General features: G+C 39.3%; 1 protein-coding gene across 3 annotated transcripts in view; it reads right to left on the bottom strand.

Annotated features, from left to right (window-relative positions):
• The window catches only part of TSHR (thyroid stimulating hormone receptor), a 178,860-nt gene extending 159,948 nt beyond the window's left edge, over positions 1-18,912 (bottom strand). For 2 of the 3 annotated variants that reach the window (XM_025391839.1, XM_025391840.1), the window contains exon 1: positions 18,083-18,565. In XM_025391839.1, coding sequence (XP_025247624.1) covers positions 18,083-18,252 — 170 coding nt within the window. In that variant the 5' untranslated portion in view covers positions 18,253-18,565. Of the gene's footprint in view, positions 1-18,082; positions 18,566-18,723 lie in introns of those variants that run through there. The other variant, XM_025391838.1, reaches the window with a different exon arrangement.
• Positions 18,913-24,335: the final 5,423 nt, after the last annotated feature.

The following is a 24,335-nucleotide window of genomic DNA, read 5'->3' as shown; positions in this document are numbered from 1 at the left end:
ATGGGTCTAGGCACAAAGTTGATACAAACACATAACTAAGCAAAAAAACCCCACAGAACAATGATAGGTTTTTTTAAGGTAGTACAAAAATAAAAAACGAAAACCCATGTAATTTATGTTATAGCTAAAACTGTTAAAATGTAATAAAAATAACTTGGATTAATAACTCACGATAGATAAAAATCATGGCAATTTTCATAAATCCAAACACTGAAGAACTAGGTGTTTTGTAATCACAGTTTATACTTCATTTATCTGGCTTCAAGGTATGAATTTATTTTTTTTTATTTTTATTTTTATTTTTTTTGTGGGATCTTTTATCTTTATTTTAATTCAACCCATACATTCTTTTTAGAAAATCTGAAATTTGGCTGGGCGCAGTGCCTCACACCTGTAATCCCAGCATTTTGGGAGGCCTAGGCAGGCGGATCACAAGGTTGAGAGATGGAGACCACCCTGGCTAACATGGCAAAACCCCACCTCTACTAAAAAAAGGTATGAATTTAAATCTAAAAATTTGTGTTAGGGAAATTTCTTCCCTCTAGTACTATGTATAGTAACCACGTCAAGTTACTATATTTCATCATCTTAAGAGGCACATATTTTAAAACTTTAATGTCTCAGGAACCAGGAATCCATTGATTAAAAGTGTCGCTGGATCCCCCTAAGGAAGTGTAGTGGAAGAGTATACCACTACAAGCATTATTGGTTAATGTTCCCAATCGTTCCTAAAGGGGACCTGTGGCCATTTGACAGTGGCCAAAGTAACTGTCAACTGGTAAACAGAAATCCAAGACTTCTTAAAGATTATTGGATACAAGGTTTGAGCTTATATTGATAGGACTATATCCCAGGATAAATTGCAGATATTAGTGTCAATTTGAAAGACTTAAAGGATGCAGAATGGTGGCTGCTTTATATCTTCATTCAATTCACCTATCTGCCCCCTGTAAGAAATAAAACCAACAAAAACCCTAAACAAATAGATTGAGGTGAATGACAATGGACTTTAACAAATTTAACCAATAGGTAGGTTCTATCATAGCTGCTGTGCCAGATATGTCTTCACTGGAACACATCAGCACACTTTCTAGCACTTTACATGTGATTATCGATCTGGTGAATGTGTTCTCTTCTTGATGCCTATCAATAGAGAGAATCAAAAGTAGTAAACCTTTATCTAGGAACAATAGCAATACCGATTCACTGCTTTGCCCCAGGGGCTCCATTTCATAAGTTTGTGGGGACGGATAGTCTGGACATCACACACATTGTACTGGTCTGCTACCTGATGATATGCTAATTAGAGCTGGCGGGCAAAAAGTAGAAAGAAGCCTAGATATTCTAGTAAGAAATCTGAAGGTCAGAGGGTAGCAGATAAATCCCACAAAGATTCAGGGACCTCTTCCATTAGCAACATGCTTAGTCTGGGGCATTCTAAAAAATCCCTTCTGGCCAGGTGCGGTGGCTCACGCCTGTAATCCCAGCACTTTGGGAGGCCAAGGCAGGTGGGTCATTTAAAGTCAGGAGTTCAAGACCAGCCTGGCCACCTGTCTCTACTAAAAATACAAAAATTAGCCAGGCGGTAGTGGTACGCACCTGTAATCCCAGCTACTTGGGAGGCTGAGGCAGGATAATTGCTTGACTATTTGGGAGGCAGAGGTTGCCATGAGTCAAGCTAATGCCAGCCAAAAAAATGACCTACTGCTGCACTGCAGTCTGGGTGACAGAGTGAGACCCTGTCTCAAAAAAAAAAAAAAAAAAAAATCCTTTCTAAGGAATAGGACACATACGTCATACGTGTATCTTGCCCTTTCTATCTTTTACAAAGTACAGCACTTGCTCGGCATCTTGGCTTTTGGCAGCAGTGTAACCCATTTTCCCATTTATCAGATAACTCAGAAGGCTGCCGGTTTCAGGTAGGACCTACAAGAGTCTATAACAGACTCAGGCTGAAATACCAGCTTCCCTGCCATGTGGGCCACACAGCCCAGCCCAGCAGGTCTTAAAACACTACAGATGTCCATCCTGGACAAGGATGTTCTGTAGATTTGCCAGCAGGTCCCAAGAAGAGAATCAAAGCTCAGGCTCTTAAGCTTTTGGAGCAAGGATCTCCCTTCTGAAGGACAGAAATACCCTTTATGTGAAAAATATTTCCTTGCATGCTAGTCTGTCTTAGTAGAGACTGAGATCTCTTCAATGAGACACCAAGTGACTCTGACTACAGCTGCCCATTGTGAATTGGGTATCGTCAGTTCTACTGAGTCATAAAACAAGGTGAGCACAGCAGCAATTAATTTTATTATAAAAATTTTACATTCTGGATCAAGAATGTCTAGAAAGGGAAGGTAAATTCATGAATAGGTGGTTTAGACTCCCACTTCACTTATCTCTGCTGCAGTCTCACTGAAACTGGCTTCATGGAGAGCTCCATATGACCACTTGATGAAGTTCATAGGTTGGTGCCTGCTTTACAGATTGGCACAAACTAATGCCAACCAAAAAAATGAACTACTGCTGCATTACGGCCCCACTCAAGGGTGGCCCTAAAGGATAGTGGTGAAAGGAAATCTTCACAGTCAGTCGATCTGTGAGCATTACAGCAATCATTCTCTTTGTATGAAGGGAGAAAGAACCATGGCAAGGTTACTAGCTACAAAGAAGTAGCAAGTAACTTACCTGGTTGACCACTGGCCTAGAAAGACCACTACTGGAAAATAGAGAATGAGAAAGTCTAGGAAACAAACATGGATGTATGTATGGGAGTGGGAACAAATTCTGTGTACCTTTGTGTCTCATGTTACTGCTCATCAGAGAGTATGCACTGATTACTCTCGTTTACGGTGAATCTCAACACCCAAGTAGACTAGATGACTCATTTTATAAATGCCATCTAGTTTTGGGGAAATGAACATGAATGAAGTGGCCATGGTGACAGGAATGGAAGCCAAGCATGGACCCAATGGCTTGGGCTCCTTTTCATCAAGTCTAATAAAAATACTTCTCCTGTAAATGACAAACCTTTCAGCAGTATAGTCCAATGCTGCACCTTTGATAAGGCACATTAAAAGAGAACAGCCAGACATTTGGTGGCAGTGTGATTATACTGGACCCTTTCCACCCTGTAAGAAATAGTAATTCATTTAAAACATCATGGTTACTTTTGATTTGGCCTTCTCTGACTTCAATGCCTCCATCAGCACCACCATTCAAGGGTTTATAAAATGCCTGATCTACCAGTATGAAAACGTGTACAGCATTGCCTCAACCAAGGGATGCATTTCATGGCAGAGAAGGTGCAACAAAGGGCATATGAACACTATATCCATTAGTCTCACTATGTACCCTGTCATGAAGAACCAGACTGCCTATGAGAATGGTGGAATGAATTAAAGACTTAGCTAAGGTGCCATCTTGGGGACAAAGCCCTGCAGGATTGGGGATCTGAGCTAAGAAAGGGTATGAGCTGAATCAATAGCCAACATATGCTATTGTGTTCTATGTAGCTAGGATACATGTGTCTGAAGACCCAGGGGCAATGGTAGAATTGGTTCATCTCACCATCGCCCCAGTAACCTGACATTCCAATTTTGATCTTCCTGTGTCTATTCCTGCCCAATTAAAGGTACTAGTTCCTAAGTAGAAAGATTACTTCTTCCAAGTAAAAAATACAGGGAGCTTAATACTATAATGACCACCTGGTCGTTTGGGCTCCTCATGCTAGCGGACAAATAGGTAAATAAAGGAGTTTCTCTTTTGAGGACTATTAAGACCTCTTTACCATGAGAAGCTAGGGCAGTTGCTACACATTAGGAAGAGGGAGGAGTGTGTCTAGAATGCAGGGAATTCACTGGGGCATCTCTTGGTTCTTTTGAGCCCACGGACAATGGTGAAGGAGAAAATACAGCAGCTATATAAGACAAGAACAAGGCAACTAAGCTTTCAGAACCCTTGGAGCTGAAGTCTGGGTCTTTCCATCAGGCAATCAACTCAACCAGTCAGAGTGCTGGGCAAGGGTGAGACAAATCTAGGATTGGAGTCAAAGAGAGACGAGGACTATCAATGGCATCCTTAAGATCAGCTGCAGCAGGGCAGACTAGTTTATTTCACAAACCCTCTTGCATTATGTCTTTGCAAAGACTGCATCTTGAAGGAATCTCTGTGGAAGACGGGGCTTGTATCCCCCTTTCTTGTAAAAAAAAAAAAATAAGTAAGGACATCTCATTCTTACAAAATCAGAGGCCCTGTACTTTATTATGGGAGCCAGACATAATGAAAAGCTTGGGCAGATCTGAGTTGTGCAAAGGCTAACCGACCCTGGATACCTGTTATACATCATTTTAGATTCTCTCAGCATGCCTCTTATACTAGCCCTGCTGCAGCTACCAGTTCTGTATGAGCTCTGACTAGCTTCAGACAGGTACAACTCAACAGTACTGCATCTCAGCCCTGCACCACACACCTCTCATCTCCCACCTGGGGACTTTTTTTGTTAATATCAGGAAATTCTGTCATCACCCAGGCACAAGAAACCTGGAAGGTCAGTAGAATTAACTCCCTGACTCATGGAAGCCAGGAACTGATGGATAGATGTTTTATCTTTCCTCCTTCCCAAAGCAAGGGTCCTGAGATGCAAGTCATCTGAATTCTCAGGTGGTCTCAGGGGTTTCGGCAACCATTTGTTTCTAGCAGCAGCAAACTCTCCCTCTCTCCCCGCTTCACTTCCCCATCCTACCTTCCGTTCCTGGAATCATACTCCCCAACAAGAATTCTCACACGGGCTCTGCTTTCTGGAGAATTCAGGCTAGGATATCACTGATTCCTCTTTTTTACTCAAAGTCCACATAGTCTGTTAGAAAATCCTGTTGGATTTACCTCCAAAATAAGCCCAGGAAATTTCTTACCACATTCCCTGCAACTAAACTGGTTCAAGCCAGTATCATCTCTCACCCGATTAAGAAACATAGTAGCCAGGGTGATCCTACTAAAATGTAAGTCAGGTCAAGGCCAGGTGGGGTGGCTTACACTTGTAATCCCAGCATTTTGGGAGGCTGAGGCGGCCAGATCCCCTGATGTAAGGAGTTCGAGACCAGCCTGACCAACACGGTGAAGACCCATCTATACTAAAAATAGAAAAATTATCCAGGTATGGTGGCACATGCCTGTAATCCCATCTTCTAGGGAGGCTGAGGCAGGAGAATTGCTTGAACCTGGAGGTGCAGGTTGCAGAGAGTCCAGATCACACCACTGCACTCCAGCCTGGGCAACAGAGCGAGACTCCGTCTCAAAAAAAAAAAAAAAAAAAAAAAAAAGGTAAGTCAGGTCTTGCTTTTGTGTGTGTGTGGCTCAAAATCCTTAATAGCTTCTTATCTTACTCCAGATAAGAAGTGATCAATAAATATTTATTTAAAATATGAAAAAGGAAAGAAGGGAGAATATTTTACAATAAAATGCCACCTGTCTACAGGTAGTATTTCTGGTCATCTCAAATCTGTGGACCATGTCCACAAACCCAGAAATAACTGCAAAGGGTGTTGAGACAGAAATACTGCCATCGTAAAAACATCGTAAAAAAAGAGAATCTAGGGACGGGCATAAATGAGATACTTTCCATGAAAAAACTAAAGACTTTCTCATGGAAGAGTATCTCATTTATGCCCATCCTTAGATCCTCTTTATTCTCATGCACAAAGCCCTTCCCTAAAAGTAGCCTTCTAGTTTCTTGGCTTAAAAAAAGATTGAAATAACAAAATATAAAGTGACAGTACCTGGCAATAAGAGGAGACAATTTCAGTCTCCTCTCTGGAGTTGCATAATTATGAGAACACACAGGCATGGGTAAGATTAAGTTAATGCCTACAAAATATAAGCCAAAAGCTTCATGTATCATATAAATACAGAGATCATGTTTTCTGAAAGAAAAATCTGGACATAAGGAAGCTCTCTCCAGGTGCACGAGTAATGTAGGAAGTTTAGATTAAAATGATGATGAAATATTTGAATTTCTGGAACATTCTCATGGAAGTCTTTTCAATGGGGCTGTGCCATAAAAATCCAGGGTACATATACCTGTCACCTCATATAAGAGAACAATACTTACTTATGTCTTACAAATCACAAGTGCCAGTTTTGTAATTAAAAAATTGTTTTGAAAATTTCTGGAATACCCTAAATGTTCTTAAAGGTTCATACAGAAATGAAGTCAAGTAAGTAGGGTCTGACATCTAAATGGAACACTTTAAAACTCAACCTGTAATTTTGAACAAATGGGACCATTTTGCTCATTCTTAAAATTTTCAAATGCTATTTTTTAATTAATGTAATGAAAGGCAGAGAGTAATTAAGTATGTTGACCAGCTTCAGTAAAAATGGAAACAGAGTCAGTATGAAGAATTTAACATCATGTAGTAGGCATTAGAAACTTGAAAAAAATCTGTCAACTATTGACTTGAAAAAGTGGCAACATTCAGTGACCTCTGTGTGAAGAGCCTATCACAGGACAGGCTAAGTGTGAGCCATAAAGAAAGTAATCACCATAATAATATGTTCAGAAGAAAAACCATCACATTCAAAGGTGTTGCAGGCTGAAAGAGTGAGGGTCGTGATCAACTCACTATTCCCCTGGAGGCTATATGGGTAAACAGCAAACTGTTCTCATAAATGCAGAATGTTGGCAAACTGACAAACTGCATCCGCCACCCAGAAGGGATGCTGAGGGCAGTCACACCCCAAGAGCAGTGTTTCTTGCAATTAGGCACATCTGAAGCCTGTTAGTAACAATATGAACCTGTGATCAATTAAGCAGCCGACCAATCGTTGCCTCCTCCTCCCTGCTCTTGCTACCCAATAAATACGAAGGGCTGTGGAAGCTCAGGGGCTGCCTTTGCTCACTAGAAGCAGGGATCTCTCTTCTTCCCCTGGACCCGTCCTTTAAAACAGTTTCTTTTGTCTTACGTTTTCATTTCTATGTTCCTTCCTTTGTTCAGTCTCATAATGACCGTCTCAAGTAGTAACAGTAGTAATGTGGTAATGATGGTCTCAAATAGTAACAGTAGTAATTGTAGTGATGATGGTCTCAAGTAGTAACTAACCGTGCCAGCTTGCCATACAAAGGTCAGGCGATTTTCATTTATTGTTAAAATATATCTGTTAGGGTTGTTTGTAATAGAATAAAAAAATTGAGTCATAGTGAGTACACTTACAAAATGCCAAATTATTCCAAAGCAGAATTTCTTAACTTGTGAGGGGTCAAGGACACCTTTGAAGATCTAAGGAAAGTTATAGAGTCTCAGAAATGCACTGATGGGGCCAAATTTTCACATAATCACAGATTCCTAAGAGCACAACCATGAACTCCTAGGAGGCCCATGAACTTTTGTCTAATAAACCTTAGTCTGAAGGGTAACAAACACACTTTGTACAACCAGGAAACACTGAAATAATCAGATAGATCAATTCAACTTAAATTTCTCAGCTCTGGACAAAAAGCAACAACTACTCTAGTAAATCGATAAATTTAGACAAAACTAATTCATTTAACAATATGTTTTATGCATTATGAATTTTCTATGCTTACTACTTCATCAGAGGTGATCTAAGAAAATAGACTTAGGGCCCAGGATAGCTAGTTTGTTCACACAGATGAAAATAACTGGACATTCTGGATGTAGGCGTCTGATATCATGTCTGAATGGGCTTGGCCTCATGAAAACTGACCTGATTGTTGAGGTTGGACTTTTAAACACACACAGTGTTGCCTCCCAAAAACATCTTCTCTGGCTTATTGTGCCTGGCATGTTGGGTCTTCAAGTCACCCCTTTGGGTCAAGATATGCAAATTCAAAAGGATGTTACCAGGAAGGCAGAAAAATACTTCAGGAAGGTATATATGAAGCTGCATGAAAAACAGTTACATAACAGAAAATAATTTGTAATTTTCTTGTTAAAAATTATTTGTGATTTTTTGGTAGGTACAAAACAAAACAAAAACAAACAAACAAACAAACAAAACAACCAGAGAGTTCAAAGGAAAGCCCTGCTTGTTCTGGAATGCTTCTAGGTGCTCCAGCTATCATAGGGAACTCTTCTCCTTTCCTCTTCCCTAGCAGTACTACATTTGGAAAGTTTAGGAAGCATTGGTAAAATTAATATTCCTTGAAGGTGGCTGTTCAGAGTAATGCCTTTAACATGGTTTTAGTAATGTAAGCGTAGGGCCACACAAGCAGTGAAAGAAGGGGAACTCCATCAGATGTCATTTCAGTATCTAAAAAACTAACATCCCAGATAATAAGGAAAAACATAAGGGCAGAATTCCATCTATTCTAACATAGCAATAAAACTCAAGGACTCCCCATCTCTACTAAAAAATACAAAAAAACTAGCCGGGCGAGGTGGCGGGCGCCTGTAGTCCCAGCTACTCGGGAGGCTGAGGCAGGAGAATGATGTAAACCCAGGAGGCGGAGCTTGCAGTGAGCTGAGATCTGGCCACTGCACTCCAGCCTGGGCGACAGAGCAAGACTCTGTCTCAAAAAAAAAAAAACAAAACAAAACTCAAGGACTTTTTGGAATAGAATCATAAAAGGGTGTGAGGGATCCAATGGAATGATACTAAAGTACCTTCAGGGCCATTCACTTATTCATTCATTCATTCATTCCTCTATTAGACAAATATTTATTGACTACCTATTAAATACCAACCTCTTTCTGGGCACTTGGAGTTCATAAACTGAACAAAACAGACAAATGACAATAAAACAAAATAAAAAGTTTCCTTTTTACTCTTAGGGGGAAATACATAAAGACTCTTGTGGAAAAAGACATAAATAAAAAAATAAAAGTAAATTATGTAGTATATTAGAAGGTGACAAGTGCTATGGGATAATTTTGGCTTGAAAGCAGGAGTGTTCTATTTTAAATAAAGTGATTAGGAAAGGCTTAATTGAGAAGATAACAATTAAACAAAAACTTGAAGGAGGTGAGGAAATTAGCCATGCAGATGTGTGGGAAAACAATGTTCCAGCCAGAGGGAGGAATCAAATGTGAGAAGCCTGACACGTGTTAGGCCAGCAAAGAGGGTGAAATGAAAGCGGAATTACCGAGGGAGAGCAGTAAGAAATAGCATCAGGAAAACAAAGAAGATCTGGATCAAGTAGGGCCTTTGGGGCCACGAAGGATTTCGTTTTTTACTTTGAGATAACCAGGAGAGTTCTGAGTAGCGGCAGGACATGACTTGATGTACATTTTTACAGATCTGTCTGGTTGCTGTGTGAAGAATAGATTGTTGAGAACAAAAGTGAAAGCAGATCAGCTAAGAGGCTCCTGCTGTAAGCCAGAAGGAAAGGCATTTCAGGTGTCTTCAGAAAGCCAAAGAGTTGCAAATCTTAACTGAAGGAGTGAAGGAGCTTTGCTACTATCTATGCGGGGCTTGCAGATTTTGAGGTGGTACTGAGAGACCAACTCTTTTTTTGTTGTTGTTTGAGACGGAGCCTCGCTCTTTCACCCAGGCTGGAGTGCAGTGGCGCAATCTTGGCTCACTGCAACCACAGCCTCCTGGGTTCAAGCGATGTTCCTCCTTCAGCCTCCTGAGTAGCTGGGACTACAGGCGCCTGCCGCCACGCCCGGCTAAATTTCAGATTTTTAGTAGAGACAGGGTTTCACCATGTTAGCCCAGATGGTCTCAATCTCCTGACCTCATGATCTGCCCGCCTCGGCCTCCCAAAGTGCTCAGATTACAGGCGTGAGCCATTGTGCCCGGCTGAGACCAACCCTCTTTTAAGTGGGTTGCTACAATTATCTACAATCACACCTACGACAATGAAACACAAGGCTGAGCATGTCCCACGGGCCTCTGGACTTCATGGTCTAATAGGAAGCTCTATTAATATTAGTAATTTAGCCCCCAAATTGGGACACCTTTGAGAGTGAAAGGAATGCTATTAACTACACTTGAATGACAGATGTAATGGGGTTCAAGACATTCTATCCCCAAATGTGACACGTTGGCATTTGAGAAAACAGCAGAAGCAGAAGGTCTCTCTCACTTTTTCCTGCCCTTCTCCCCTGAATCAGGTGGTAAAACAATTCTCTGGTCTTCCCCTAAAGTAGGAAGACTCTATTTCAGAGAGGCTCTCCCTACCCCAGGAGAAAAGGAATGAAGACACAGAGACACCAAGATGAAATTGAACAAATAAGACTTGCTAAGATCCACCCCACTGAGCATAATTTATTACCATTCGATCATATCCTTTTGTCCTACAATCTATACGACTGTCCATAAAAATACATAGTTTTCTCTGTTCCTTTGGGTCTTTATTACTGAAGGCTTCTATGTCATGTAAAACTTAATTGTTTACTGTTTTTTTCTTGTCAATCTGTTTTTTGTTGTTGTAGGGTTTCAGCCATGCACCATGTGATGAGTAAAGAAAAGATATTTTCCGCCCTACAGGTGTAAGAGGAGGGTCCGTTTGGATAGGGCAACCCTAACTATATGGCACCTGGAAACCAGTAGATGTTTCCATAAGGAACTTGGAGTTCATTAGGGGATGAAGATTAATTTATTAAATTAATAAACATGTTTTAGTATGGGAAAATTTAGAGTTAACAATAGAAATGAGAATCCAAATCAGACCCATAGTTTTAATGTGTTTGTGTTGAGTTTAAGAATAATCAATATACATTTGGTATTTTGAGTATTTGTATTAACAGAAGCTGTTGACCTAGTTGGGATATCTAATAGATTGGTCTTGCTATTCCAATTTAAAATGTATAATTGAGTAATTCATTTTGACTTGTGATTTAAGTTGAAAAGGAAATTAGAGATTTTAATAAGTTTACCTGTACAGTGCTCACTAGGAGGCGGTAACTTTTCTATAATTTTGCATGTATTACTGGGGAAAAATGTGTTTCAATGAAAAGCTCTGTATTGACTAGAGCACACCTTTCCAAGTTTCTCAGTCTGATTCTATGGGAATTATTTTACAACTTTCTAGATTGTACATAATTGTAGCAATACAAAACAATTTTGTCTACAGATTGTAAATTCTGTCCCGTATGGAAGAGCTTCTGTGAACTTCCCTCCCTGACTGGGGAAGAAGCTAGTTTGGCCTCTATCTGCATAGTCACTCTGATATTCCTAATCTATAAATATGTCTAGTTTGTGGGTTATCCTTTAAACCAGTTGTAATATCTTACAAGGTTCTTCATTATGGTGGGTTAAAGCATCCCCCCAAAATTCATATCTGTCTGGAACCACAGAATGTGACTTTACTTGGAAATACGATCTTCGTAGATGTAATGAGTTAAGTTGAGGCCATAGTGAATGAGGGTGGGCCTAAAACCAATAATTGGAATGATGCAGGGAATGCCATGGATTGCCAGCAGTAACCAGCCCCTAGGAAGAACCAGAAAGGATTTGTCCCAGGAGTCTTCAGAGGAAGCATGTGCCCTGCCTCATCAAGGTATTCCTTGATTTCCAACTTTTAGCTTCCAGAACTGTGAGAGAGTAAATTTCTGTTGTGTTAAGCCACCCAGTTTGTGAAACTTTGTTATGGCAACCTCAGGCAACTCATATACACTCATCAGTGAGTTGATTAAAATCTTTAACATGTGTTCAATTTATAGGTGTATGAGAGTTACAATTTTACCTTTCTTTGAAAATTATCCACTGACAGTATTAACTCATTCATACCACCCAGGAATCTGGTGAGTCAGGGACTATTATCACCTTTTTTTTAATAGATGGGGAAACTGAGGCCCAGAGGAACTAAGCAATGTTCCCAAAAGCATATTTAGGAAATAGCAGACCAAGGCATTCAACCCAGAGGATCTCACTCCAGAGCTTGGCTGTCTAAAAACGTAGGATTCTTGGTACTTATAAAGTTTAACATAATAGATGCTTCTAAATTTTCTAAGGATTGGGAAAGTTTCATCAAGCATTCAAGTACTTTAAAATAAAATACATTAAATTTGTTTTCATTTATTTATTTTATTAAACTATATGAGAAATCAGTTATTAAAATATTATTAAATGATAAAATAGTCCTCAAAGTAATTGTTATGATTAGATTTCCAAATAAAATAATAAATACATAGAAAACTCAATAAAGAACTAGGTTTTACATTTATTTCTTTAACAAACCAAATATTAATTTACGAAGGCAGCTACCCCATTAACTGTTTTGTGTGTGTGTGTGCATAGAAACTGCTCCTAAGGACATCAGAATTCATCTCGACCTGTACTGAGTTATGAAGGGAGTAGTAACAAATTTTATTGTCCATTAATATGTTCATCCCAAGTGAATAAATCAAACCCCTTCAGCTTTCAGGTCAGAATTCTTCAAAGCTCTTGGAACACCATGTCTCCACCTTCTACCTGCTCCCCTGAAACTTCTTACACTCAACTCCTACTAGTTCTTCAGGAGGTAGCTCAAAGCCTTCCCTGAACCCCAGTTTCAGTAAGTATCCCTCATCCCTACTAAGAGTACACTCAAGCACACTTACACAATTATAACTCTGTGTACAATTATAACTCTGTTTTTATGTAATTATTTGATTAATATGGAGCTCCCATACTATGCAGGAATGTAAGATCCCTGCAGACAGGGACATGTTGGTGGTGTACTCCATGAAATCCAGAGTGTGACACAGTGTCTGCGACATAGTCAGTCCTTAGTAAAGATTTAGAGAATGAAGGAAATGATGAGCAATGTAGAGTGCATATGGCCCCTCTTCGGTGGGGAATTCCCCATCGTGTGGAATATTAGAAGGACCCAGTCCTGCGTCTCCTACTTCAGACACCAAAAGTAGGCGGGTGATCTCCTTCCTCTTCCTACCTACAGCAGCTATGGCTCGCCAGTCAATCAAGTGCTCCCATACAGGATACCACTCTCGGGTAGGATATTTAAAGAGACAGGGACGGTTGGGAAATTATTGACGGCAGCATGTAGACAGTCTGACAGCTACAAAACTGGAGATGTCCAGTGGCTGTGGTTTCTATATTGCCCATGGAATTGTCCTAAACAGATGATTCACTGTAGCTCCAGCTCCTTGCCCACCGTAGGCCTTGGCCTATTTCCAAAGCCTGGTCCTACAGTAATTCTGTAAATCACATGTTGTTCTTTCAAAAAAATTTTTTTTTCTTCCTTAACCTAAACAGAATGGGTTTTCTATTACTTATCATCAGAAACCTTGGCTGATTAAAAAAAAAAATATATATATATATATATATATCTGAATATATATATCTGTCTATATATACACATATAGGTATATAGATATATTCCTTCTCTATATATATTCTCTCTCATATATACATATGATGGACAAATTTTATTGTCTATTGTTATGTTCATCTCAAGTGAATAAATCAAACCCCTTTAACATTCAGGTCAGAATTCTTCACTCCTCTTAGAACACTGTTTCATATGTATGGGAGAGGAGAGAGAGAATGGAAGAGAATAATTCACAGAGCCTGGATATATGAACTGAAGTCACCTTATATGTGTGGGGCTGTGTTTGGGGAGCATGTGAGTGTGGAAGCAGAGGGCTTCTCTTTAGGTTGGAAACAATTGTTATTCAGATTACAACCACTGATTGTGACTAAAACCATTGTGAAATATACAAAACATCCACATTTCCTTAAGTGTGGAACAAAGATGACTTGGAGATACATGAGATTATTTTAGGTGGAGTGCCCACCTGGCATTAAATAACAGTGAATCACACAGTGAGACAGGAATTCCTTTTTTTATTGTCTTTCCATCCTTTCGATACTACCAAGGACACCATGCCAGATTGTTATCTCTTTAATACTTATTAACACTTATTTCGCTTCCTTTTTAACAAAGACAAGGCAGCTGTAAGCTCAGTGTATTCACAGACAATAGTCTGTAGCTAGAATTTAATTATATTTTTGTTTTTGTTGTCTTTAGTTTTCTGGTTACCTTTTATTTGTACCAAGTCATGCTAATTTTCCACTTGTAACCTTTCTAAATAAATTTCAGTTAGAGAAGTGAGTCAACTTAAAAATACTGAGTAAATAACAGCACAGATGGAACACAGGGTACAAATGCCAAAGATGATGAATGATTGTCTTCAGTTTAGTAAACACTGGGAGAGTCCATCAATTAGAGCCACAGATGCAGAATGCAAATGAGTAAAAACAGAACCTGAAAACAACAGCTCCTTCAGAAACATATCTGAAGGCACACAAACGGATAAACCCAAGACCACAGATGGCAGTGGGGCTGGAGAAGGCAGATGTGGCAATTACTGTCATAATGAAACTGAAAGCAAGTAGGTTAAAAGAACATAGTAAGGCATGTCAGCACTTTCTTGAGGAAGAATCCGCACAAATACATAGAATCGTCCAGAATGGTTGTCAAATTCTTTCTACCTCCTTATTCGGAGAAGGAAGGATCTTCTCATGCACAGGGGCAACAAATGGCAACTTTCTGAGTAAGAGAGGGTGATGGGTCAATCTTGTTATCCTTGCTTTTGAGATAATATGATCTATAATTATATGCCAACACTTATATTTTTAATTTTATTCTCTTGCTTCATTTAAGTGTCCTTAAATCAGTAATTTTCAATCGAAGAGAGTTATTTTTTTCAAACTACCTACACATCAAAGATTCTAGAATGTTCCTCTGGCGGTGGCGGAAGTAGGCATTCCAGCTCTCCCTCACCTTCCGCTCAGGTAAAGCATCATACCCTTCTGGAGGGGAGGAGTGAGGAAAAGATACAGCATCACTTCTTCAGTGACAGCCACAGTCCATAACTGTCTCCGCTCCATCCATAAGAGCACGGGGCTGGGATATGGATAGTAGGGCAAGACAGCTGTTTACTTTTCGGAACAATAATCTATGAGTAGAAGATAAAGTTTAGAAAGAGTTGTTCTCAGCACCATGATAATTTGTAAAACGTCTAAGAAGTGGTTATACAGCATCTTGATGAAGGTTGCAGAAGTAATGCAAATAACTCTCTAAGAACAAAATATCTTACATTTTAAACCAGTGTAAGCTCTTCAAAAACTTTAAAAAGAGGTACACTCTGAATAATATAAAACTTGTGAGAGAACATGTCTCAGTGGTAGATTCTGTATAATTTAAGTAGATTCCAAAAAGAGGTCACCATCCAGAATGGCTTTTTAATGACAAAAACTTAGTTTATTTCAGCCGGGAATACCTTCTATAACTTAAATCTTTCTTGTCTAGAAAGATCTAGACAAAGATCTAGACAAAGATCTAGCTCTTTCTTGTCTAGAAAGATCTAGTCAAATATCTAGACAAAGATCTAGATCTTTCTTGTCTAGAAAGACTAATTAGTCTTTCTTGTCCTCCTTCCCTCTCTTCCACTCTCTCTTTCTTCCTTTCCTTCTTCTTTCCTTTCCCTGCTAACTTCCTGCTTTCTGAGTTCTTTTATCTGATGAATAGCCCCTGAAGTTATCAGTGGGTTTATTGAATGTGACTTGTTTTCAGACTTTTTTCTCCAAAGCCTATGACCATCAAGGGAAAACTGGTATGGTGAGACACACTTTTCATCTGAGAGTGGTGGCTTAAGGGTGCAGGCTCCATAGTTGATGATATGATATTTCAAATCCTGACTTTACCACTTACAAGCTGTGCAACACTGAGCAAATTACTTCATTTTATTTTTGTGTCTCAATGTCCTCATCTATAAAATGAGGATAATAACATCACCTACTTAATTGGATTCAGTGAGGATTCATTGGGTGACTTCATGAAAAGTGCTGAGAACAGGACCCGCCCCCCCCATAAGGAAACATAATATAATTGCTAGCTTTACATGTTTTACTTCTCTTATATGCTTTTCTTCAACAGAAGAGTTCTACCGCCCCCAAAAGATTTAAAAATCATTTTTCTACTGTTGTAGATGGTTGTAGCCATTGTTCAAAGGAAACTACCATATTGTTTTACCCATACTTTTCATCAAGTTTCTCTTTTCCAGCTCAGAATAACTTTATTCTTCAGAACATACTACCTCCCTCTCCACTATTCTCAAGGTCAGATCCTCCTTACCACTGTCTTTATCCAATTACTTCTTGTGATTCAGTGCCTTCCCTCAGACTATTTTCATCAGCAACATGTCGTCACCTAGAAAGCACCTAGTTGAACCTTCTCTGTTACTCAGAAGGAAATTTGGCTGCTTCCAAATCAGTCATCTTACACAATTTCACGGTTAGTAAAGAAGGACTGAAGAGAATGCTGGTTTCCTGACTCCTGTTCCATTGCTCATTCTCTATTACCCTTTCTTTCTCAACTCTTGGTGGAATTTTAAACAGGATGTCTACTAGTTCCTTTTCACTGTCAGAGCCACATCTCTCTTCAATGACTTGAATTTCTGCCACTGTTAAAGAAGTCTCTGAAGAAGTGATGTCTTTGGATTTCTTTCTCTCCAACACACAGTGGACATTCAGAGACCTGGCGTATTCATTTGTTCATTTATTCACATAAGCTTTTTTTTTTTTTTTTTTTTTGAGTGTCTGAGTAGTTCCAGGGTTTCAGGAATTCAGGGTTGAATGACAGTGTCCCTATGTTAGAGAAGCTTGTGTCCTGCTTGGGTGGGCATGCAAATAAATAACAAGTTACAAGAAAGCAGACAATGTCTAAGGACTAGGGTTAGGTTCATGCACAGAACGCTTTTGGGAAGTGGGTATAGCTCACCCAGCCTAAAGGTCATGGGTCAGGAGAAGCTTCCTGCAGGGTTGATCCAGAATCTGGATCTGGGAGTAGGCATTTGCCAGGTGAAGAAATGGGGAAAATGTGCTTTAGGCAGAGGGGACAGAATGTAGGAAGAAAGGCAAGGGCAGCTGTAACAGCAGGGACCTTTGGGGCAGCGCCAGAAGTTCTTCTCAGCAGGAGGGGGAAGTTAGAGAAATTAGGAGCAATGAGGTTGGAAAGACTTGACTAGGTCTTGAAAGATCTGGTAGGCTGCACAAAAGAGTTTTATTCTAGAGGTGACAAGCAACCCGTGTACAGGTGTAATCAAGAGGCTATTAAACCTTTTACACATTTTATTCTGTGATGGCAGCATGGAGAATGACTACCACACTGTTTGGAGGTTATTGAACTAATTAATTCAGGTGAGCTGAGAAACTATGGTATCTCAGAGCACAGAAATACATCTCTGTACTGAAATATTCATCTACTGTTACATAGTCTTCATGAGCTAAATTCTTGAGAAAATCTAGAGGTGCAGCTTTCTCATTTCTTTTCATCTATCAACATTTTCTTTAATAACCTGCACTTCCTTACCTTAACTGGATTTAACCAGCCTAGGCTGTTTTACTGTGCTTGCTTTCTGTTCTATTTATAACCAATCAAGAGAGACTTTATTCCCTTGGATTTGTCTACAGTTTCAATGATTACTGATTTAAATTGCTGTTAAGAAACAGGTTGTGTGTGCATAATCTTATTTAACATCAGGTTTCTAATTTGGTAACATTTAACATGCAGATAAATGCACTATACTTTTATGAAATTTCATTTCTTTATACCTCTATCATGCCCATCACAAAGCAGGGTTCTGGACGCACTAGTTCACTGGCAGTTCACATTCGAGTAAGTAACTTATAGATACTGTATAGACAGTTCATTTTAAAAAGGGCCCCTGATTAAACTTTTGTCAACAATTTAATGAATCAGCAGAACTGCTAAGATAATCTCCCATCTAGAGAAACAAAAAGGAGAAATACATATTTTTGCAATTTTTATTACCCAAGATAAGATCAAAAAGGTCAGTTCCTGAAATGCCATTATCCTTATTAATTCAAATGAGACAGATTCAACCAGGGTTAGGCAAAGTACCCAATAGCAGCATGTTGGAAAGAACAGCTCTCACTGTCATTGTACATCAAAGTTTTGTAACCTTTTCCTGTGTTAGGAATGAGGATGTCAACAATGATACCTTCCCAAGTGTGGGCGATTAAGTTTTTAGCGCACACACACATCTACACACACACACACTACTTCAGGCTGTTCTTGAGCTGCTTTTGTGCACTTCGGGCCACCTTCGCAGGTGCCCTTGGTCTCTGGGTCCGACCCTGATCTCTACCGGGTACTCACAGAGTCTGCGTACTGGGCGGTAAGCTGGGGATGCGTTGAATATCCTTGCAGGTGACTCTGAAGTCCTCCTCCTGTTGACACTCGCAGGGTGGAGACGAACACCCCTTTCCGCCCAGGTCCCTGGGCAGGACGAGCAGCAGCACCAGCTGCAGCAAGTCGACCGGCCTCATTTTCCACGGGACCCGGGGCTATTTCTCCATCCTCCGAAATCGCCTCATTCTCAGCTCTCTGCACCTCAGGTTACCCCAGGCCAAAGGAGACCCGGGAGCGGGAGGTGGGAAGAGGGAGGGCTCCAAGGGGCTGTGACCTCACCACTATAGAGGAGGCTGGAGAAGGGTTTGGAAAAGAGGCACTTGAGTTCTCCGCTTCCCTAGGCAACCTCGACCCAAACAAGCCTGCTTGCTTCACTTTCCTTGGCTGGACCCACGCAGTCCGCTCCGTCTGTTCCCTGACACCCAACACCAGTCCTGGCTGTCCCCTCTGTTTTCCAGCCCGCACCCACCCCGCGCCCCTCCCATTAGTTCTCTCCAAAGCCTAGTTTAGATTCCCCCTCCTTTCCTCGTCTTTAAATCCAAGGAGCCACCTTCCCTCGCGAGTAGCCTTCTAGACACCCTGTCTGCCTGGGACCCACTCGCACGCACTCCTTATCCAGAGAAAGTCCCCGCGGAGTGGACTGTCCCCGGGCGGACCAATGTCCTGCCGAACTTCAGCTCCTCCTGGCCACAGACACCTCTGCTGAGAGTCAGAGACGGGCACGCAGCCCTGGCCAGCCCGCGGTGCGGCCGAAGCCGTCGCCCTGCACCCCTAGAGGATTCTCGCAGCTCCCCAACTCCAGCTGCCACTCTCATGCTGGAGTTGACGGGCAGCGGCCGCCTCACATTGGAGCCCGCGGCTCCGTGAGGCAGTTCAGTAATTGGACTTTGGGGCCATCTGCTGGGAAGAATCGGGAATGGCAGAAATAGTTCCAGGTTCCCTGAATGGGTCCAGTATGGAAATTCTGGTCGACCTGGGAATTTTATTGAGCCGTATTCCCCCTGGAAGATGGGAAGAAAAATAATACTTATGTGGCATACTCACTATTCTTCGCACAGCAGCCAAAAAGATCATTACAAACATAAATCAGATTGTGCCTATTTCCTTCTTAAACGTCTTCAATCACTTATTCCTCTTGGGATAAAAGGAATGTCACTTTCTTCTATACTGCATAATTCCTTTTACATGAACTTGGTTAGGACAGGAAGGAAAAAGCTGTGGTTATGGAAATCAGAATAAAAGTCAAGAAAGATTGACTAGAAAAAGACAGAAGGGAACACACAGGGTTTCCATATCTTAATTAGGCTGGAGGTTAAGTGGATGTATACGTTTATCAAAACTCATTAAACTGTATCAGAATAAAGGTTAAGAAAGATTGACTAGAAAAATACAGGAGGGAACACACATGGTTTCCATATCCTAATTAGGCTGGAGGTTAAGTGGATATATACATTTATCAAAATTCATTAAACTGTACACTTAAAATACGTGTATTCCAAATTTTACGGAAGCTTTATTCATAACCACTAAACAAACCAAATATCTCATGACTAGATAATGGATAAAGAAACTCTGATACCTCCAATTGGAATACTATTCTGCAATAAAAATGAATGAACTGCTGATACAACGTGCACAAATCTTTTTTTTTCTCTTTCTTTTCCCCTCCCTCCCTCCCTCCCTTCCTTCCTTCCTTCTGACAGAGTCTTGCTCTGTCGCCCAGGCTGGAGTGCAGTGGCGTGATCTCTGTTCACTGCAACCTCTGCTTCCTGGGTTCAAGCGATTCTCCTGTCTCAGCCTCCTGGGATTACAGGTATGCGTCACCATGCCCGGCTAATTTTTTTGTAATTTTAGTAGAGACGGGGTTTCACTTTTTTAGCCAGGATGGTGTCGATCTCCCGACCTCGTGATCCGCCCGCCTCGGCCTCCCAAAGTGCTGGGATTATAGGCTTGAGCCACCGCACCTGGCCTTTTTTTTTTTTTTTTTTTAATCACCATGGTATTGTTATGGAATGAATCTTAAATGCATAATGTTAAGTGAAAGAAGCCAAACTCAAAATATTATGTATTTATATGTAATTATTCCTATTAATGATTCATTTATATAACATTCTCAAAAAGGCAAAACTATGGGAACAGGAAAAAGATCAGTGGTTGCAAAGGCCTGGGGTACGGCTGACTACAAATGAACACCAGATAATTTTATGGGTAATAAAATTGTTTTAAATCTTGCTTGTGGTGATGGTTCCATGGTAGTTTGTTAGTGTGGTGAATCATAGTGATTGATTTTTGAATGTTAAACCCACCTTGTATTACAGGGATAAATCTCACTTGATCATGATCGATTTATCCTTTTTTTTTTTTGGAAGAGCCTCGCCCTGTGGCCCAGGCTGGAGTGCAACAGCATGATCTTGGCTTAACTGCCGCCTCCGCCTCCCAGACTCAAGCGGTTCTCCTGCCTCAGCCTCCCGAGTAGCTGGGACTACAGGCGCCCGCCACCACTTACGGCTAATTTTTTGAATCTTTAGTAGAGACAGGGTTTCACCATATTGGCCAGGGTGGTCTCGAACTCCTGACCTCGTGATCCGCCCGCCTCAGCCTCCCAAAGTGCTGGGACTACAGGCGTGAGCCACCATGCCCGGCCCTATCATCTTTTCAATATACTCTTTCATTGGATTTGCTAAAATTCTGTTTAAAAGTTTTACACAGAGGTTCACGAGGGATAGTAGTCTGTTATTCTCATTTCTGTAACTTCTTTGTCAAATTTTGGTATGAGTGCAATTAATTCTTCCATCACAGAATAAGTTGGGAAATATTCCTTCCTCTTTAAATTTCTATAGGAGTTTGTGTAGAACTGATATTATTCATATTATTCCTTTCTTACTTGTTTGGTAGAATTCACCAGTGAAGCTGTTGGAACCTTGCATTTTCCTTACTGGAAGGTTTTTAACTACAAATCCAATTTCTAAACATAGATTTAGGGCTATTCAAGTCATATAATTCTTCTTGAGGTAGCCTGGGCAGTTCGTGTCATATAATGAATTTGTCTATTTCATCTAAATTGTTGAATTTATTGGCATAAGTTTGTTCATAATATTCTTTTATCATCTTATATTTTTATAATCTATTCTAATGTCAACTCTGTCATACCTGATATTGATCATTTGTATCTTCTTTTTTCTCCTAAGTACTTTGTGCAGAGGTTTATCAATTTGATTCATATTCTTAAAGAAGCAAATTTTTGTTTTGTACATTGTCTATTATTTTTTCACGTTCTATTTTATTGATATATGCTTTATATATGATGATCTTTATTATTTTATTACTCTGCTTACTTGGGGTTTAATTTGCTCTTCTTTTCTTTACTTCTTAAGGTGAGGTTTCTTAAGACTGAGGTCACTGATTTGAGGCCATTTTTCTTGTATAATATTGTATGTGTGTAGTGCTGTAGACTTTCCCTATACTACTTTAGAGACATACCACGGGCTTTGATATCTTCTGATTTCATTTTTACTCAGTTTAAAATACTTTTTAATTTTTCTTTTAGATTTCTTCCTTGATTCCTTAGAAGCATGTTATTTAGTTTCCAAATACTTGATGAATTCTCAGATATTCTGTTATTAATTTCTAAATTCTATTATACACAGGGAAAATCATTTGTATTACTTGAACACTTTTAAATTTAGTGAGACTCATTTTATGATTCAGAATATGGTCAATCTTGGTAAAATGTTCAGTGTGTACTTGAAAAAAAAAGTGTGATCAGCATTTGTGGAGTTGTGTGTTCTACAAATGTCATTTGGTCAAGTTGTTGACAATATTGTTTAAGTCTTTTGTATCTTTGCTAATTTTAAAGTCTACTTGTTTTATTAATTGTTGAGATATGAGTACTGAAATTTTTTACTACAATTGGGGATTTGTTTTTCCCCCCCCTCCCTTATTGCATTTCTATAAGGTTTTTCTTCATGCAATTTGAAGTTCATGTATTTTGAAGTTCTATTATTAGGTAAATACGTGTTTAGGACTATTATTTTCTTGTTCCCTTCATTGTTATTAAATGGCCTTCTTTATACCTTGTGACATCCTTTGCTCTTCAGTCTACTTTTCTGTTATTGGTAGAGCCAATCCAGCTTTCTTTTGATCAGTGTTATCATGTTATGCTTTTTTCATACTTTAACCTCTTTGAGTTTTTATATTTAATGTGCAGTTCTTATAAACAGCATAGAGTTGGGTCTTGCTTTCAGTCTCACCATCTCTGCCTTTCATTTGGATTGTATAGATCATTTACATTTAATGTCATTATTCACATTAGGTTTAAGTGGATAATCTTGCTATTAGTTTTCTATTTTCCCCATTGTTATTTGATCCAATTCTCCTTTTATTTTAAATGCATGTTTGGATTAATTAAGGAATTTTTATGATTCTGTTTTATCTTCTTTGCTGAATCTTAGCTATAACTCTGGTTATTATACTCATTGCTTTAAGGTTTATAGCATGTATGTTTAAGTTATCATAGTCTACATTCAGTTGTTATTATGCCAATTTATACATGGTTTAAAAGAACCGTTCAGCACTATACTTGTTGAATGCTTGTTTATACTCCATTTCTCCTCTCCTGCCTAACTTTTATGCTTCTGTTGCCATACATTGTACTCATACATAGGTTATAAATCCCATAATACAGTGTTTTTATCTTTTAAAGGGATTCAAATAATAAGACCGTTACCCCTTCTGGTCTTTCTCATTCCTTAGTATTGATCCATATTTTCCACTGCTGTCACTTTCCTTTTGCTTGAATGATATTCATTAATTTTTTTGTCATACATATCTGCTGGTTATAAATTATTTCAGCTTTTCTGTGTCTGAAACAGTATTAATTTTGTCTTCTTTTTTTAAAAGGATATCATTTCTGGGTATAGATTCATAGATTGACATTATTTTTAACTTTCACTACTTTAAAAACATTGCTTCATTTTCTTGTTGCTTGCATTGTTTACAAGGACAAATCTCATGTCAAAGTTTTCTTTGCTCCTTTATAATCTGCTTTTTTTTTTCCTTACTCAGGCTGCTTTTCAGGTTTTGTCACTGGTTGAGAGCAATTTGACTGTAATGTGCTTTGATGTACTTTTCTTCAAATTTCCTGTGCTTGGGGTATTTTGAGATTCTTGGATTTGTGTGTTTATGGTTTTCGTCAAACTTGGAAAAATTTTAGCCATTGTTTCTCCATTTCTGCATATATGTCTTTTTCCCCTCATCACTTTCCTCTCCTTTAAGCATTCCAATTATTGCACTTATTAGGCTAACTGAAATTGTCTCACAAAGACAATATTGATGCTTTTCTCAGTAAAAAATTATTTTTCTTTTTGTCTTTGATTATGGATAGTTTCTTTTGCTATATCTCAAATTCAGTATTCTTTTTTGTCTTCCTATAATATTTACTTTGCCACTAATCCCATCCCATGTATTTTTTATTTCATAAATTGGATTTCTGTCTCCAGAAGTTCAATTTGGGGCTTTTTTCATATTTTCCATGTCTCTTTGTATAATACTTTTTGACTATCTGAAACACAATAATTGCCTTGATGTCTATATTAGTTTCCTAGGGCTGCTGTAACAAAGTACCACAAACTTGATGGCTTAAAACAAGATAAATTAATTTGTTCACAGTTCTGGAGGCTAGAAGTCTAAAGTTAAGGTATTGGTGTGGCATACTTCCTCTGAGAGTCCTGTGGGTGGATGTTTCCTTGACTGTTCCTAGCTTCTAGTGGTTGCCGGGAATCCTTGACATCCTTTGGATTATATCACTGCAATCTCTCCTCTGTCATCATCAGGCATTCTCTTTGTGTGTCTCTGTGTCCAAATTTCCCTCTTCCTATAAGGACATCAGTCATTGTATTTGGGTTCATGCTAATCCATTATAACCCCAACTTAATTTAAATATAGTTAAAGATGTTATTCCCAAATAAGGTCACATTCACAGATACTGGGCATTAGAATTTCAAGATATCTTTCTGGGGTACAAAACTCAATGTACAACCGTGTCCTTGTTTGATAATTTGAATATATATACACACATACACACACACACACACACACACATATATATATATATTTGTCAATTCTGGGTCAGTTTAGATCGGTTGATTTTTCTCCTGAAAATGGGTTGCATTTTTCTGTTTCTTTACATGCCTGATAATTTTTGTTTGGATGGCAGATATTG

This window comes from Theropithecus gelada, chromosome 7b (assembly GCF_003255815.1).
Source record: "Theropithecus gelada isolate Dixy chromosome 7b, Tgel_1.0, whole genome shotgun sequence".
Classification (NCBI taxonomy): domain Eukaryota; kingdom Metazoa; phylum Chordata; class Mammalia; order Primates; family Cercopithecidae; genus Theropithecus; species Theropithecus gelada.
The sequence above is the reverse complement of the archived record's forward strand: the minus strand, read 5'-3'. Positions and strand labels throughout refer to the sequence as shown.